Genomic DNA, 18985 nt, shown 5'->3' with positions numbered 1-18985 from the left:
CCGAGCACTTTGCCCGGGCCGGTTTTGGTTCCCAGTCCAGCCCTGCTAGCAGACATTTCAACCAGTCTGTAAATTTAGAAGGGGTTCCTATCGCGCAGGACACAGACACTCTAAGCTTTTCCACCAGGAGAGCCACTACGGTGTATTTCCTACATGTTTTGGGCTAACTTGCACATGCTTTTAAATAATTGTGTCCAAAATCCCATTCTTATGTGTGCACTTTTCATTTCTCAGTGTCACCTGTGCTGCTTGAAATTAGGAATGCTTCCTTTTGGGTTTGTTAGAACTGTGGAAAGGTACCAAAAACTCAGCAAAAGATTAAAAAATATCTGCGAGCACGCAAAAGTTCTGCGAACAGCCAGAATTGCTTGTTCCGCTCGTTCACAATGCTTTTTTCCTGTTTGCAAACGCTGTTTGTGTGCTCGGAGAGAAATATCTTGCAAACACGCATTTTGAAAGCGCAAACAAGCAAAAAAATTCCGCGAAGCTGCGGAATTTTGGCCAATTCCGTGTTCTCCGCGGAACGCGAAATGACCCAAAACCTAAAACAAGTATTTCGAAAGCCAATAAGTGGATAGTTAATAGCAATAAAGAAAGCGTAGTTTTCATGCGTCACTGTTTCTACATCTTGCTGTCAGGTCTGGATTGACATGATTAGCACACTCCTGCCATCTGGTGGTCAGCTGGAGAATACTTAAAAAATGTCTGTGCACGAACCAACCAGAACTACGTCGACAGGGGGTGTCACTTTCACTTTTTAATTTCAAGCCCTTTAATGCCTGGTCTAAAAAACACAAACGGTTCTCTATTTTTTAACTGAATCAACAACTTTTATGAGACGTTTATGTTTGTAGAGCGCACTAATGCAGAGCTTGTTGGTGCTAAGGAATAACACAGCAAGAGAGCGAGATAGGAAGTTACTGGTTGAAGAGCCAGCTTTGGATGGCTTCCATGAACTTGGCTACAATGGGCTGTCTAGTGCAGCTGGAAAAGAGCTTCCCAGAGGAGAAGGATCTGTCTGCACGTGTACTAACTGCTCGTCTTCCTGGAGCTGATCGACTGTGCCAGGCCGCGTTAGGAATCTAGACAACAAAAACAAGGCACTGCAGTACTGTAAAGTGACCTACAATAGTAATAGAACATTGTTATCTGGATACATTTGAGTGAAGTCGTGATAGTGAGTATAAGGTGATGGTTGCGAATATGCAGTAGAAAAGGTATATTTCAAAAATGCTCCTTTGTCTCGGACATAAACAAATTTGATTCAGTACCAAGATGCTGCATGGGGGAAAGGAATTCTTTACAAATGCAAGTCATGTTGCGTTAATTGTCAGATACTAGCACCTACAATTTACACTGCTTACAATTTTCAAAATCTGCGGCGTTATCCACTAAGTAGAAGTAAGCCACTCTTTTTATCAGTTCAGATGAAGGTAATTCTGACCCTGTGCTGTCTGCCACGATGAAGCGTGGTGCAGTGCATTGAGAAGACCTATCCCAAGATTTACTGACACAGAGCAGTGCCTTCCTCATCTCTCAAGGCTGATGACCAGGAAAACTTTACTGTGGCACATAATCATTTTGAGCCAACAAGTTTTTTTTTTATCCGACTGGGTTCTCTTAAAAAACTACTGACATATCTACATATTAGGAACACCCTACCAATATATTCTGCTTTATTGTAAACGGTCCTGAATCATGCCCCGTCAATGACCAGCGCTCCGCAGCTTTACAACTATGTTTGTACTTTACAAATGTGAAGTAGTGTGGCTCACTGGTTAGAGGCGGCAGACCCGAGAGCAGAGGACGGCCCGGGACCAGGGTTCGATTCCCGGCGCGGCAGGTTTCTGGACCAGGGTCAGCGGACTCGATAATTCTCTCGCCTTGGTGCCCACTCTGATCAGCGATCACACTCGGCAACTCTGGGCATTAGCTTGCCTCATCTTCACTAACGGCCCCACCAGACCGCCGGGGATGCCTGGTCTCACCCTGGAGATACCCATTAAGGGACCATCTCTCAGGGAAGCCAGGAAGGGTTTCGCAGCGGTCGAAGCGCCTTGGGACCCTCCGGGTAAGTAGTGCGCTATATAAATGCCTATACATTACATTGCCTATACATTACAAATGTCAACACATACATATACGCATACGCATATCCCCAAAAGAGGGGCTTTAGAAAACTCCAAGGTTGGTGAACACAGTCTTTAAGAAGGGCTGGATATCGGGGCACTTTTGAAGATAAATTTCGGCAAGAATCGACTGAAGTTCAGTCTAAGAAAGGATGCAATACTGTGCATGCCTATAGAGAGATCCAGTGATGGACAGTCCAAATGTATTTGTAAAAAACAGCAACTGCAGCAGAAAGGAAAGGAGGGGGGCTGTAAAAGCAAGTCAGCCAGGCAAGGTCTTTAAAGGCACCGAGACTGAGAAGGGGAAAAAGGCAGGCGTGCAGACAAAGCTAATGGAGGCAGCCAACCGCTTGAAAAATACTGGGGTGAATAAAAAGCCTGAGAAGCCAAGGGGCAGAGCAAACTCCGCACCTGAACATGCGGGGCTAGGGAAAAAAACAGAACCAGTAATACCAGGGTCCCCGAGCGATGACTGCTTCTTTTCATTAAATGACGATACGGGGGCCTCAGCCTCAAGTGGGGAGAGCATCTCTGGGGGTTCAGACTCGGAGCCTGACTCTGGTTCAAACTCAAACTCGGAGGCCTCCACTGAAGGGAGTACCTCAGATCATAGAGACGCTATAGGAACAAGGCGATGCCGGGGAGGATCTAGGGCTAAGCAGAGGAAAAGATGCAGTCCCCAACAAGGAGAGATTGCTAAAAGGCTGGACTGGGATTACTCTGCAACATCCCAGCTGTATCAAGAGAGTGCGCAACAGACAGCAGCCGATCAAGGGGTCCCACATCCTCCCACTATGGAAATGTTATTCGGCACTCTCAAACAAATGCAGGGAGAGGCTAGGGCTGAGTCCAGAAAGGCCAGGCAAGAGTCGAAAAAAATACAAGGGTCCCTAAGGAAAATGAACAGGCTCTACGCAGACATGGCAGGAAGAGAAACCCAAGTGGAGGAGCGAACTGGAAATCGAGAGGATGAAGTCTCCAAGTGGCAACAATTTAAAGAGGCGCAGGAAAAACTGGCAGAAGACATGAAGTAGAAGCTCGAAGATTTCGTGAACCGCCAAAGGCGTAACAATGTGAGACTCTTGGGAATTGGCGAAGGAATTGAGGGGCAGGATGTGCGCGCTTTTGTGGTTAATCTATTTAAAAATGCATTTCCAGAACTGTCAAGATGGAACTGGGAAAACGAGGTGCAGAGGGCGCACAGGTTCCCCTTGACTCAGAAGAAGGGATTCGCAGCTGCAGGAGGCACCAAGCCTAGAGCAATTTTAGTTTTCCTTGGAAATTACATTCTCCGACAAGAGGTGATGAACAGAGCAAGACCTGAGGCAAAAAGAACAGCGGAAGGGGCCACCTTCTTTGCTCGTCCTGACTTTTGCCATGCAATAGTAGAGCGGAGGTGGAGGTTAAGGCAAATGATCCCGGCGTTCCAGGATCTGGAACTTGAGGTGCACTTGCTCTTCCCATCATGACTGAAAGTCTTGATAAATGGGGGGTCAGAATGTTTTTTTCAGAAATAAAAGCTCAGGAGTTCTTGACGGAGTTGAAAGAAAAAAGGGCTCAAGGGAGAGCAATACTCTAACAATATGTTAACATAGGTACTCTAGGAGGACTGGTTTATCATGGCTCGAGGGCAGGGCGTAACATGGTAGAAGGGGTTGTAGGGTAATGGAGAAGCTGGTTGGGGAAACCAACAGGAGGGGGGGATGCGGCTACCTGCGGACACACAGCAGTTACACATAGGTCATGAATGACCTATTTGCCTATAAGGGGGGGGGGGGGGTTCTGCGGGAGGAGGGGTACGGGGGGGTTTGCAGGGCACATTTTTGAAGGGCACAAGGCAGGGCACGAACAGGACACAGTAGGAAAGTTTCTTAGTAGGAAAATACTAGAGGGTACTCTAGATGCACAAATAGAAAGAGTGGACGTGAGCACTGAATGGCTGGGTGTAAGGCAGAGGGACAAAAAAGGGAAAAAAAGATGAGCATCAGAATAATTACTATCAATGTATGTGGGTTAAATAATCGTGTAAAAAGACAACGAGTGGCAGCCTATTTAAGAGCCTCAGGGGCAGATTTCATGTGTCTGCAAGAAACACATATAGAAGGCAATAAGGGGTATCTTCTGGATCAGTTAGGTTTTCAGGTGCTGGCATGCTCAAAACAAGGGGCAAAGACCAGGGCGGTGGCAATACTCGCTAAAAAAAATCAGGTAACAGTTAGGAAAAAACTAGAGGACGTGTGGGGCAGATGGGCTCTAGTGGAATGCTTAGTTAATGGGGACTGCATTACGATAGGATCTATTCATGGGTCGACGGAGGATGATCCAGAGAACTTTACATTTTTAGACACAGAGCTCTCTGCATGGGCCCCGGTAGTAGTCCTGGGGGGAGATCTTAATATCAACGGCATAGGAGGGCTAGGTATAGGTGTGTCAGGAAAATATCAAGGGCGGAAGAAAAGGGTCTGTAGGGCAATTATAGAGATGGCAAGCAATAACTCACTGGCGGATGTATGGTATACAATTAAGCCGCAGGACGATAGACCTACGTACTTTTCTGCACCGCATAAAGTCCTCGCAAGGTTAGATTATTTTATGATTTCTAATAGATTGATAGGAAAAGCGAAGATAGAAAAGTTGCCCCGCATTGTATCAGATCACAATCTGTTTGTACTCTCACTAGATATCGCAGTAAAAACCAGATCTACGCGCAAGTGGACCTTCGAACGTAGGTTACTAAAGGACAGTAAATATATAGCGCATATGGAAAAGTGGGTAAAAGACTACTGGGAAATCAACTGGCATAGTACTACTACAGGTTTTACCTGGGACGCCTTTAAGGTAGGGGTAGGTGGAGAAACTCTTAGCTACAGCCTATCAAGTCCAAAGAAGGAGAGGGTTAAGGCCGCCAGGCGGCAGAGGTGGAGGCAGAGTTGGGGGCGCTAATTCATGCAAGAGCACCCATAGATCAGACTCTTGTAAAACTAGCCAGAGTGAAAGCAGAGGCAGGGGAAAATGTCGCAGAAAAGGCAGCTGAGGTATATATAGCAAGGAGGGAGCACTACCATGAGTACAGCGAAAGAGTGGGACATACTCTGGCAGTTAGAACCAGGCAAAAAGAGGCAATGGGAGAGATAAAGGGAATTACGGACAGTAATGGGAGCTTGGTTACAGGAGCATCTGGGATAAGCGAGGTATTTAGGCAATACTACACTAGACTTTATAGTGAAGATCAGGAAACTGATGAGGTACTAACCCGAGAATATTTGGCAAATACAATAGCCCCATATCTTGCACAAGAAGATAGGGATGATTTGGAGGCACCAATACGGGAGGAAGAAGTGAGATATGCGTTGGCAAGTCTCCCGGCAGGGAAAGCCGCAGGGCCGGATCAGCTGCCAATTGAATTCTATAGAACTTTTCAGGCAGGAATTTTTAAGTACATTTTTGAAACAATGCAGCAGGCACAAGAGGGACAGTCTATTCCTAAATCGTGGGCGGGAGTAGAAATTGTTATTATCCTTAAAAAAGGTAAGGCACCGACGGAGGCAGGGTCCCACAGGCCAATTACACTACTAAATGCAGACACAAAAATGTATTCTAACGTACTGGCCTCTAGGATCTCGAGGGTGATAGACACATTAGTTCCCCGCTGCTCTTTGCCGTGCACTTGGACCCGATGCTGCGTGGATTATTGGCAAACAGGGGAATCTCATCGGGTAAGTCCATGGGGGGGAGAAGATAAAGTGTTGGCATATGCCGACGATGTAGCTGTTATACCATCAGCTCCTACAGAAGCCAGAAGGGAAATTGAGAAAGAAGCCGTACTGTTTGGTAGAATATCTGGCTACTCCCTTAATAAAACGAAAACACAAATTATTATAAACAACAAGGTGCTGTGTCCGGACAATCGAGTCATAGTTTCAGGGATATACCTGGGGGTAGAAATAACTGCAAATCTAGACATTGTTGTATCAAGAAACATCGAGCCAATAATTAAAAATGCGAAGAAAGACCTGGATAGATGGTATAATTTTCACCTGTCAGTAGTGGGACGGGCGAGTGTAGTGAAAATGATGCTGCTACCCAAATTATTATACATCTTTAGGGCAATTCCATTAATATTCGACCCAAAATGGTATACTGCTCTGGAGCAGATAGTAAATAGGTTCCTATGGGCACACAGGAATACGAGGCGGGCTTTGAGGTACATGACACTCCCTAGAGAGAAAGGTGGATGGGCAGTCCCGGATTTTAAAATGTACCACTGGGCGGCGGCCCTTCAATATATGGCTGAGCTCATTGGTGGGGCATCAGAACAAGTAGGAGAGGCTACTTCAGTGTATGCAGTATTGATGGGGGGAGAAATAAATAATGTGTTCCTAAAATACACCGAATTTAGCTATTACAAGAGAACTAAATTTAAAACTCTGATTGCGGCATATAACATCTGGGCAGCATTTAGAAAGAAATATGGATTGGGAAGATATAACACCTATACATGAGTATCTGGTAATAAAGCTTTACCGGCAGCAATATTTGCTGATTCAGTGTTTAGAGAGTGGGGTCAACAGGGTATTGTGAGCATTAAAGATTTAATGGGAGAACAGGGAATGTATCAATTCTCGGAGATACACCAATATACGGTGTTGCCACAAAAAGCTTTTATAAATACTTACAAGTGAGGAGTTTCTTGGGCACAAAAAAGGGGGGTCCGACAGGAATCAAGGAAAATGCTGTATTGGAATATATCGCTAAACAAGGGGAGTGCACGATCAAAAGAATTTATTTTGAACTGTTAGAAAGTAGGGAGGATGATCTAGGGAAACAAGGAGATAAATGGGTAGAGAGATTGGAGGTAGGGCAGGAAAACGTTCAGCTCTCATTAGAATTAGGGAGGAATATATTGTGCTGTGCGGCATTACTGGCGCAACATTACAAAACTATTTTCTCACTTTATTATACACCAGCCAAAATTGCACAATGGGGATGCACTTGTGGAATCACATGCCCGCGCTGTAATAGCTCGGAAGCAGGGGTAGTCCACATCTTTGCTACCTGTCCAGTATTACTCCCCCTACATAAGGAAATTGAAAAGTTCTTGGAAAATGCGATGGGTGTTAGTACAGTACTTACACCAGCAAGGGTGGTCTTGGGAGTGGATGGGGAATGTGTGGCCAATAACTTCTTGTTTATAGCAATGGCAGTGCTGAGACTGTGTGGCGACAGCTTGGAAAGATCCGGTACCCCCTACTTTTCATCAATGGTTGGCCAGGCTGCTTTCCATATATAACCTGGAAAGGGAGATATACGCAAGGAAAGGTAAAAGGGGGAGGAAACTAGGTCTAACAATATGGGAGCCCATGGAAACTTGGAAGAAAAGATAAGGAATGGGGGGTGTTAAATAATGAACTGACTTAGCTTGAATTATTAATTTTCTTTTCTCAGTGTGTGCTCTATTTATCTCTTCCATGTTTTTGTTCACGTGAAATTTTGTTGCAATTATTGAATATATGTATGTATAACAATAACGGTATCTGTATGTAAGGTGCCATGCAGCCAAGGGGATGGGAGGGGGGGGGGGGTAAATACCTAATAAAAATATTTTTTTTAAAAAAGAAGACTATCCCAAGTTTTACTGACACAGAGCAGTGCCTTCCTCATCTCTCAAGGCTGTTCACCAGGAAAACTTTACAGTGGCACATAATCATTTTGAGCCAACAAGTATTTTTTATCCAACTGGGTTCTCTTAAAAAATTACTGACATATCTACATATTAGGAACACCCTACCAATATATTCTGCTTTATTGTAAACGGTCCTGAATCATGCCCTGTCAATGTCCAGTGCTCCGCAGCTTTACAACTATGTTTGTACTTTACAAATCTCAACACATACATATATGCATACGCATATCCCCAAAAGAGGGGCTTTAGGAAAATCCAAGGTTGGTGAACACAGTCTTTAAGAAGGGCTGGATATCGGGGCACTGGTGAAGATAAATGTCCACAAGAATTGACTGAAGTTCAGTCTAAGAAAGGATGCAATACTGTGCATGCCTATAGAGAGATCCAGCGATGGACAGTCCAAATGTATGTGTAAAAAAACAGAGGGGAGAGATCCAGAGATGGACAGTCCAAACAGAGGGGAGAGATCCAGAGATGAAAAGGGGGATGCAGAGATGAAAAGTCCAAATGCACGAGTAAATAAACAGAAGGTAGAGTTTCAGAGATGGACAGTCAAAATGTATGAGAAAATAAATGGAGGGGAGTGATACAGAGATGAACAGATCAAATGTATGAGTACATAAACAGAGGGGAGAGATCCAGAGATAGACAGCCCAAATTTATGAGTAAATAAACAGAGGGGAGAGAGCCAGTAATGCACAGTCCATTTGTATGAGTAAATAAACAGAGGAGAGAGATCCAGAGATGGACAGTCCAAATGTACGAGTAAATAAACAGAGGGGAGAGATCCAGAGATGGACAGTCCATATGTATGAGTAAATAAATAGAGGGGAGCGATCCAGAGATGGACAGTCCAAATGTATGAGTAAATACACAGAGGGGAGAGATCCAGAGATGGACAGTCCAAATGTATGCGTAAATAAACAGAGAGGAGAGATCCAGAGATGGACAGTCCAAATGTATGAGTAAATAAACAGGGGGAGAGGAGAGATCCAGAAATGGACAGTCCAAATGTAGGAGTAAATAAACAGGGGGAGAGATCCAGAGATGGACAGTCCAAATGTAGGAGTAAATAAACAGAGGGGAGAGATCCAGAGATGGACAGTACAAACGTATGAGTAAATAACCAGAGGGGAAGGATCCAGAGATGGACAGTTCAAATGTATGCTATAAATAAACAGAGGGGAAGCTCAGGATACCAGTAAATCTGTTAGCAAAATCATATGAAGGTGTTTATAAAACAAATGCACTTTGATTAGAGATGAAGCAATTGCTGGTCATTTAATGGCTTGGACATGAAGCATTGGTTTGGCAGGGGTTATGGCATCCCTTAATTCCATACTCATCTTCTCCCCGCCTGTTTCTCCGCTGCCCAGGTGTTTTAATGGTTTTCTCATATATCTGAATCACAGTAGATACAGACCAGTTTTCGTTTGTATTTTGCCCAAATCCCTCTATGCTTGGGAGGCGCTTAGCAGGTAGATACACGCTGATAGCCAACTCACTAGGAGCGGCTGAGAAAGGGCTCTTAGCACTTACTTTTTGAGAAATTGAAATAATTTTTAATTTGCGCCGCATTGCACTGTTTTTAAACTTGCACTGTACCGGATATAGCTTTCATTTTGTACTTCCCCAGTTCACCGCTGAGCAATCAGTTTGAGTAGAGGGGAGTTCTCACACGCACGCACCAGTGGTTTCTACACTTCCGGTTTGAAGCAGCTTGAAGGTCAGCAGGCTAGTTGCGCCTCCCCATCACTACTTAAGCTCAATGTCACCTGCGGCGCACAGCGGGCACGCCGGTGGCACGTCAAAGGCAAGCCCGTCTGCGCCCGTCCGCGCCTGGACCACCGCCTAGGGCCACCCCCCCCGTCGGTACCTCCAAAGATTTCTGTGTCAAACCATTGATTTATACCTCTGAGCAGCTTAAATCGATATTTAATACCAACATGCGCTCTCACAGCTGCCCGGCCATTAATGTTGAGCGAATAACTCAGTTTCCTTTCTTTTGTTCCGCATGTTCGTTTTCCTTAGACAACCACCACACTCTCTTACCTTCGCATACCAAAGAGCAACATCCGGCACTTAGAATTACCCGTTCAGCCTTCATAAACGTACGGTCGCTACCTAAACATAAATATGAAATTCTAAATTTCCTTGAAGATCTTAAATTGGACCTTCTTTTTATAACTGAAACTTGGGGTGTCCCGTCCTGTAGCCCAGATTTCTCCACAGCGACTCCTGAGGGCTTTACGAGCATTAGATTTGACAGAGGCTCAAAAAAAGAAGGAGGTCTAGCAATTATACATCGCGACAACTATTTGGTGAGAACAGTACTCATCCCCACAACAATGTGAAGCAGATAGCTTCACTATCACGATACCTCACTTCAATCCATTTAAAGGCATCCTTCTTTACCGGCCCCCAGGCTCTCAAACTTAATTTCTCTCCTCTATGGGTTGTTTACTAGAGTCAGTGGCCGGAGAAAACAACTACTCCATTTTTGGAGACATCAATTTCCATCTTGAAGCCAATGAAGACCAAGATACCTTGGCCCTTCTGGCGGAAATTTAAGAGGTAGGCCTTATCCAACTGGTCTCATCCCCCACTCACACTGCGGGCCACACATTGAATGGCCTTTTTTCTAACCATCAACTACTTACATTAGGAGATATTATTCCCATGCCATGGACAGACCACTGTGCGGTCCTTTTTGAAATTCAATTTAAAACTAACCCTGCTTTGCCCACTAAACCTACCACCCCTAACCATTTTAAAGCATGGGGTAACATTGATTCGCAAGAATTTAAATCTAAATTACTCGCCTCCCTACCAGCTGTTCTTTCTGACTGAGTTGGCAGCTACCACCTATACGAACTGGATTTTGAACGCAGTCAATATGGCGGTTCCGACTAAAGAAAAAGGTTTACTAACAGGGCTCTGCTGTCTGCTCCTTGGGTCAACGAAACCCTTAGACTTGAGAAACAAATTTGTAGACGTCAAGAGCGTCGCTGGCGATTAGATTATGATCCTGTTCAAAAGTTACATTACAAACAGGCTTTGACCAAATATAAACATCTCCTGGTTACAGAAAAAAGTAAATTTCATTGTAGGCAAATAGAATCTGCACAAGATTCGACAAAGCATCTATATCAGGTGGTTACTCGGTTATCTGGACAAGGACCTACAACTTCTATAGTGGCTTCTCAAAACCTTTGCAACTCACTGGCAACTTACTTCCAAGAAAAAGTCAGTAATATACATTCTAACTTTACAACTCACATCTCCAATGAACTCTCTTCCAGTAGTTTCTCATGAACATACAGATTGTTCTTGTGATGTTTCAATTACACTCACAGACAAATACCCTGCTCCTTCTTTGAAGGAATTTAATCAGGTTTCTCCAGAAACAATCTCACACATACTTACCATTATCAGTTCAGGATCTCCCGATGACCCTTGCCCTCCGCCCACTCTCAAGTTGTTCCCTGACATTATAGGCACCAACCTATCTGTGATCTTTAATTTGATGGTTAAAACCGGCATATTTCCCTCTATTTGGAAAAAAAACATCATCACGCCCCTTGTTAAAAAGAGCAATCTGGATCCATCAGAGGTCACCAGTTACAGACCTATAACTTCGATTCCATTTCCAGCTAAGATCATTGAAAAGGTCATGAATGCTCAGTTATCAGACTTCATTGACCAAAACAATTGCCTGGACGAATCTCAGTTTGGATTCAGAAGGGAACATGGCACCGAAACTGCGCTCATCAAGGCCTCGGATGAAATCAGGAAAATATTAGATGGAGGAGGAGCTGCAGTCCTGATATTGTTGGATCTCTCTGCGGCTTTCGACACGGTCGATCATGTGACTCTGATCGACTGTATTGCGGACGGTGGGATCTCCCACAGCGCTAAAGCCCTTCTGTCCTCTTTCCTTACTAACCGAGCACAGTCAGTCAGTTTTGGTAACTTCAATTCTCCATCGTTTGCTCTGCCATGAGGTGTGCCTCTGGGATCCTCGCTGAGTCCGACCTTATTTAACATCCAAGTGTCTGACTTGGCGATGGTCATCAAATCCCACCAAAACACACAAGATGATGGACGGAATGTTGCACAATGGCAAAACATTCACCCCCAGTCACAGATCTGGGTTTAATCCATCGTTATTTTGCTCACCAAGCCACCCCAGTTCAAACATGGCCATATGCAAATCAGTCTTGACCCTGTGCCTCCTGGTAACAGTCCAGCGCGAACTTCATCAAATCCAACCACCTGGGCATAACATTGTATGCAGACGACACACAACTGGTTCTGGCAGTTAATAACAACAGTGCAAAGATGGCACACAAGTTCCAACAGGGAATGCTGGCAATCAGTACATGGATGGCAGATAATTGCCTTAAATTGAATTCCGATAAGATGGAGGTTATGATTTTTGGCAATATCCTCCCCGTTTGGTCCCCCATTTGGTGGCCAGCAGAGTTGGGATCATCTCCATCACCAGTTGCAAAGGTATGATATTTGGGGGTCATCTTTGACAATAAACTGTCATTTATGCACCATGCAAATACGGTTGTCTCTGCATCGTTCTTTATCATTAAAATGATAAAGAAACTCCTTCCTTACCTTCCCATTTCCGCCGCTAAGAACCTTATCAGTACACTAGTCATGTCTCGCATCGACTACTGTAATAGGCTTCTCATTAATGCTCAGGAAAGAGTATTAAACAAGTTGCAACTGGTGCAAAATGCAGCAGCTAGACTGCTCACAGGTACTCCCAAATTTAAACCAATCTCCAACATCATTCAACAGCTGCATTGGCTACCTGTTAGAAACAGAGCCAAGTTCAAAGCTTTGTGTATCTCCTTTAAATTAATGCACTCTTCTGGACCAGAGTTTTAAAAAAATATCACTATGTCCCTATACTCCCTCAAGGTGCTTACGTTCATCTTCAGCAAACCTCTTGATGGTACCACGGACAAAAAAGGTCTCATGGGGCGACAGATCCTTCCTAGTTGTCACTACTAAACTTTGGAACAGTCTTCCGGCCCATAGTAGGACAGCCGCGTCCTTACTTACATTCAGGAAGCAAATAAAAACTTGTCTCTTTAATCAATAGTCACTATCTCCCTGCTAGCATACCCCATAGCGCCGAGACACCCATGGGTATTTGTGCGCTCAATAAATCTCATAAATAAAAATAAATAAAATAACTTAAAATAGACGTTCTATTCATGCCATAACTTCAAACTTTATTTTTTTCGTCTAGATCCAAGATTAATGAAATTAGCATTTTGTCAGCTTGGAGTTGGGTTTGTCAGACAGAGATGCTACAACCTGGATTTTTCACAATCCCTATGCCCGACCTCCCAGACCTTCAACCTCACAAAGCAGGAGGATGGATACAAGTGCCAATAATGGCCGCTTCACCTCTCCTCGCACTGACACATTCTAAGGAGGCCCCTTCATAACCATTTCCCATCATTACCTGCTATGATTGTTGTCGCCTGTCTCCTTACATTATTCTTGTCCGTGTACTCCCCGTAGTCAATCTTGCCTTCTACATAGACCCGAGCCCTGCAAGAGACAAGAGGGGGGTGTTAATCTCAATGTTGGATTATTTATACGTCCGCGCTCTACAGAAAGGGAAGAATTCGATACAACTCGCGTGGGACACACAGTGAGGATCTGACTTCAGACAGGACCTGCTAAGAAAAACAGCAACAGTCATGTGCATTCTAGGGAGTCTGACACCTAGATTCAGTTACTGCTGAAGCTTCGTCAATAGTAACAGGCCCTGTTCGGAGGTCACATCTCCAGGGAGATAAAGGGGACAAAATAGAAGGCTAATAGAGGGATACATGAGCAGCTCTAGAATCCTACATACATTTGATCTACTGGGTCAAATACCCAAAACAAAATACCAATGAAAAGAGCATCCAAGTAAACAAACTGAAGTTAATATCCATGTACTACTTCATTGCCCCTTCTTCATGAGTTAAGAATACAGTCCCACCCATTTAGAAATGTTGACAGGGCTGATGATGGGATGAGAGCTCAGAAAGGATCCCCAAGGTACTTACCAAAGTGGCCTGCACACAGTGCTCAATCCTTATTGCTGTTTAAGACCTGAATGTAAACTTCTGATGAGGCATCCTAGTACTTGCCATTGTTGTGTTTATATCTAGGACCCTAATTCGATATTCCCGATTCATGCCCTTATGTGGTTATAATCAATAATATCATGATAAAGGCATAAGAATCATATCCATATTCAGTTATAGACCATGCAGTCCAAAGATCAGCACGACTACTCCCATCGACTCCTAGAAAGCACAACGCGTTTTTAAACAAACCAAGCCTCCAGCAGCCCGGGAAATTCCCCCTGCTTTGTTTTGATTTGAACAAGAACTCCTGGAGTCCAGAAAGAACTGTTAGTTCTTAGTGACGTCTTATGTCCAACCTTACGTCAAACTCTGCACCTTTCAGGTATAAATATACCAACAGTTGCCTTAAGCAAACACACGGTGGTTTGGAGCAGAGCGGCCATCTACTTGCCCGAGAGCCTAGCTGATGCGAGAGCCCACGGAAGCCGCCCCTCCCGTTTGACGCACTGAGAGAGACGCTGTCTTTTTCTCCAGCCGAGAAAATCCAGCTCTGGTGTTTCTAGCCTACCCTTGCGGGTTGCTAGAAGATCGAGTCCTGAGGAAAGAGATACCTGACCTCCCACATTCTATTACCAAGGTACGGAGCTGACTAAACCCTTAAGAGAATTCTTGATTCAGATTCTTGGCAAAACAATCTTAACCAACTTAACTTAAACTGCTACTTACTCACTCCTTCCCAAGTATTAGGCTTAGGTCAGGTACACCGGGGTAGGCTTAGTTAGAAGCACCAGTTGAGTACGTTAGTCAGTGTATTTAGGTATGTATATATTTTATCCATTTTAAAGTATCATATGGCTAAGAAACCATATCAATGCTTTTACAGTATTATTTCTTAATACTACTTTTGCTGTACGCACTTTACTTCATGATAAGTATTGCAATTGTGGCAATTCATTTCTCTTGCATGAGAAAGAAGACTGCTCAATAAATAACACCTTTTTGTTGAAAACGCCCGTCTCTCTATTTCTCTGCACTCTGGTGAAACTAAGTATGCACGGTTGACTGAGTGAAATAGCTGCCTATTGTTTTCACACGACTCTAGAGATACACTCTTATACTGAGGGAGCAAAGTTGTCATGTTTATGCGGTTGTCAGAAACTGAATCCCTTCTCGTCTGAATCAGGGAAGTTCAACCCTCCCTATTCATTCAAGAAAGTTTCTAGTGACCTCTGAGCTAGCTGGCGCAAACCTAAATTAAGTTTAACATAGTCAGTAGAGACCTAGATGACCTCAGTCCTACGTCTACACTGCTGTTTATGTTATTTCAATGCGCAGGGCCTATTGGGAAAATAGGAACTACACTACACCATGTACAAGAAGGGATGGCTGCTGATTATCTCCCTGTAGTTCTACTGTATTGTACTGGCAAGTTACTTGCAAAAGCTATTTGAAACCTTTGCAGGGCTAGGTAAAGGAGGTTCAATGGATTACTCATGAACAATGTGTCTTAAACCACATTTTACTACTACTTATAACACTCAGCACTGAGAATGATAACCGAGAGCAGAGTTCTGGAGGGCGACTCTTGAACATCTTGGCTAGGTGCTGAGAAGGGAGTTAGTTTCCCTACACCCCTGAGATATGGCTACTGGGGGTTTTATGCACCCAGCGACAGAAGGGCGGGTGGCCTTCAGGTTCTGGGCACTTCTGCTCACACTGGCAAGAAGGCACTTAGCTATGAACTGGAAGGCTGGCTAGGCACCACCCATCATGCAATGGAGGAGAGATGTATCCCAATGGCCAGAGGCATTGATTAGCATTAAAAGCAGGAAAAAAGAAAAAGAAATGAATGATAATTGGGAAGAAGGGATTAGGAGGAAACACAGGGCATTGGTGCCTTCGCAGACTTCTGTATCAGTGCATATGCCAGAGTGATTTGCCCTGCACAACGATCCAATATGAGTTAGAGAGCAACACCAGAGGATCTAGTACGAATTATTACAGGAATGCAAATTCAAATGGATGAGGGCCTGGATAGGATCACAAGAAAAATTCTTTAAAAAAAATCCAATTGAGACAGGCTTAAGCGGGGGTGCTTCTTGGCACCCCCTCTAGTTTCAATCTATATGGCACATCTGGCCCAACAAAGTTCTTTTTTTTCCCTCCCAGCCAAGGCAAATGGTTCACTACCATAATGTGCATTAATGATAGGGCTTTAAGTGGGCCGGGTCATGCCGGTGCTCAGCACCAGCAGTAATAAAAAGCAGATGTTGAAACTGGTCTCTATCGGGATCTCCATTTTTGCCCCCACCCTCAGAGTGAACAAAACACTTAACCGTGCAGCAGTCCCATCCTTCACTGTCTGTGATGCAACCCCAAAGAGACTCGTTGTAGGTCTTTCATAGTCTCATCATTTCAGAACTGAAGCATTTTCAATATTATATGAAACAAAGCCATAGTTGTTGCTTATTTATCTCATGCAACTAACAACCATTGACAAAGCCACCAGTCCTGGCTTGTTGTAGGTGTAATATTACTTGTTGTATTATATATCTGGATGCAATGATAGAAACAGCAAAATACCAGTCTGCTGTCACACTATGCGAAGCATAGGTTTTTAGCTTAAGTGTTTTTAGCCACGCCCTTAATTACATAGGCCACATCCCTTTGAAAGAACCCCACCAAGTTTTTTCATCCCACTTAACGCCCTGGTTAATGATATAGATTTCCGTCTCTCACCTAAATGGACTGAAAAGAAAATGGAACTTCTTAAGTGCATTTTGCTGATAACCACAATTTATAGATCCAACTGCACCAGAGAAATAAATAGTTTTACGGCGCAAAAATCCATTGTGCTTTAGTCCCTGGTCAATAAATACCACCACAATTTAAATTAGCATGTATTGTTATCTGGGTGAAGCGGAGGGGGTAAATTCCATGTAATATATTATGGCAAGTTTTTCAAGTGGCAAATTCCAATTCCATACTACTGGGACAAATATATATAGCTATTAGTGCAGAACGTGGGATGGTGGGCTCCAGTATCGGGACATGCACAAATACTATGGACATGCCATAGCATTTAGTGTGCTGCCACTGAGATTGGAATACTCTATGCAAACGCTGCAAATAATTGAGCATCACGTTTGGGCTAAATAATCTAGAACTGAAAACAATGTCTGGATACGACTGTGAGGAACTCACTCTTTCCAAACTCATATCTAAATTAATGTTTCTTATCATTGGTTCCAAATGCAATTCGAGCCGGAGCACTTCTTCAGGGAGAAAAAACTGTGTTCACTCAAAGGAGGGAAAAAAAGACATGGCCAAGTGAAGCAAAAACGAAACCAATAACACAACACCTGTGCTGCAAATGTTATGCATGTATGGAAGTGACAACAAATGCTATTATTAAAATAAGATTGAAACAATCGTGCATTATGCTGTAAGAGAGATATGTTATAAGGACCATTGGACCTATACTTTAATTAGGGAAAAACAGTGTTTATCAAAGCATTCTTTAAACGTCCAACAAATGGCATATGCGGGTCGATAAGTATACAAGTCCCATTAGTTTCTCCCATGGGGTGAAAAAATTAATACTGTCTGGTCGAGTGACTTGATGAGAGGACCAGGCCTGGGCGTAGTTCGCAGAGTTTTGCTACGCGAAGCTCCGCGAAGTTACAACAGCGCGAGTGGGGAAAAAAACTCCGCTGCACTATGCGGAGCGGAGTTTTCTGCACTCCGTGAGCTCCGTAGAGCGCGAAGTGCAGAAAACTCCACAAACCCTGCGAACGGAGCAGAGTTTACGGCCCAGGCCTAGAGAGGACTCAAGAAAGTTGGCTCAGTGGTAGATCACAAGATAAAAAGTCACAATGCATTAATACAATGGTCTTGCACCCTGATCTGCTGTTTGTCAAGACCTTAACTGGCATATTTCAGTGATTTTTGGTGTTGATGGTGAACCCTACCAGCACTTTGAACAGTGTTCTTTTCAGTTTCCTCCCTGTGTGAATGTTACAGTTTTTGCACTATCTGAACCATAGTTTTTCTGTAATAGTATTTATCAGTGAAGTATATATATATATATATATATATATATATATATATATATATATATATATATATATATATATATATATATATATATATATACACACACACACACACATACACCCATGCGCACTGTTCCGCCCTTCATTTTTTTATTTTTACAGAGTTTTATATAGTGCAAACTTGACCCAAATCGGGTATCAGAGCGCTTTACAAGGCACCAGTTGCTTTACATGAGGACACATTCATTTTTGTTAGGCACGGGGAGATTAGGTGTTTTGCCTAGAATCACAGGATGTTCAGCGCCATTGCCGAGACTCAAACCCAGTTCCCCAGATTCAAGGTCGACCACCCTAGCCGTTAGGCCAACTCCTCTTCATGAAATTAGCTTCCTATGAGGCAGTGAAAGTCCAATGATGCTTGAAAAGTAATCTGCAGTCCATCTTTAGTGTTTAAAGCTGTGGCTTTAATAGAAGGACAACTGACCAATTCACATGATTAAGACCCAAGAGGCTCAAAACGCAAAGAATTCTCGGCTAATAAATGAAGTTTGAACGTTACTTACCGGCTGGTATGCTCGTTTTATTCCTCGATGTAGGGAATATATACATCGGTTTCCCTAGGGTAACGGATCAAGAGATTGCTCTCACCCAGAGGGAGTACAATAAACAGCTGCTTCCTGCAGGCGGAAGCAATACTGGCAGGGAGTGGCTGGGGCCACGTGGGTCCTGGAGCTTCCCGTGGCCCCCAACAAATGTATGGTGGATGCCCTTGGTGGGCACCAAGGCACTCACTCATATTGAAGAGAGGCCCAGGGGGATGGGATCCCCGGGGCAAAAAACATTTCTGGGGTCTTTAGGGCCTTTTTTTGAGGTTTCAAACCTGGGGGTAGGCTCCCAGGGGCCTAATAAGGTTTGGGAGCGGGGCCATCACTCATGACATGGTCAGTGGCATCACTGATGACATCTCAAATGACATCAATGATGACATCATCCAGTGAGTCTTTCATA

General features: G+C 43.9%; 1 protein-coding gene across 1 annotated transcript in view; it reads right to left on the bottom strand.

Moving 5' to 3' along the window:
- Positions 1 to 18985, bottom strand: part of SSBP1 (single stranded DNA binding protein 1) — a 159103-nt gene that overhangs the window by 44125 nt on the left and 95993 nt on the right. The window contains exon 6 of the mRNA XM_086952972.1: positions 13304 to 13392. Coding sequence (XP_086809098.1) covers positions 13304 to 13392 — 89 coding nt within the window. The remainder of the gene's footprint in view (positions 1 to 13303; positions 13393 to 18985) is intronic.

The sequence above is a fragment of the Lissotriton vulgaris genome, chromosome 1_2 (genome assembly GCF_964263255.1).
Source record: "Lissotriton vulgaris chromosome 1_2, aLisVul1.2, whole genome shotgun sequence".
Taxonomy (NCBI): Eukaryota; Metazoa; Chordata; class Amphibia; order Caudata; family Salamandridae; genus Lissotriton; species Lissotriton vulgaris.
Note: the sequence above shows the minus strand (reverse complement) of the source record. Positions and strands in the feature narration are given on the sequence as shown.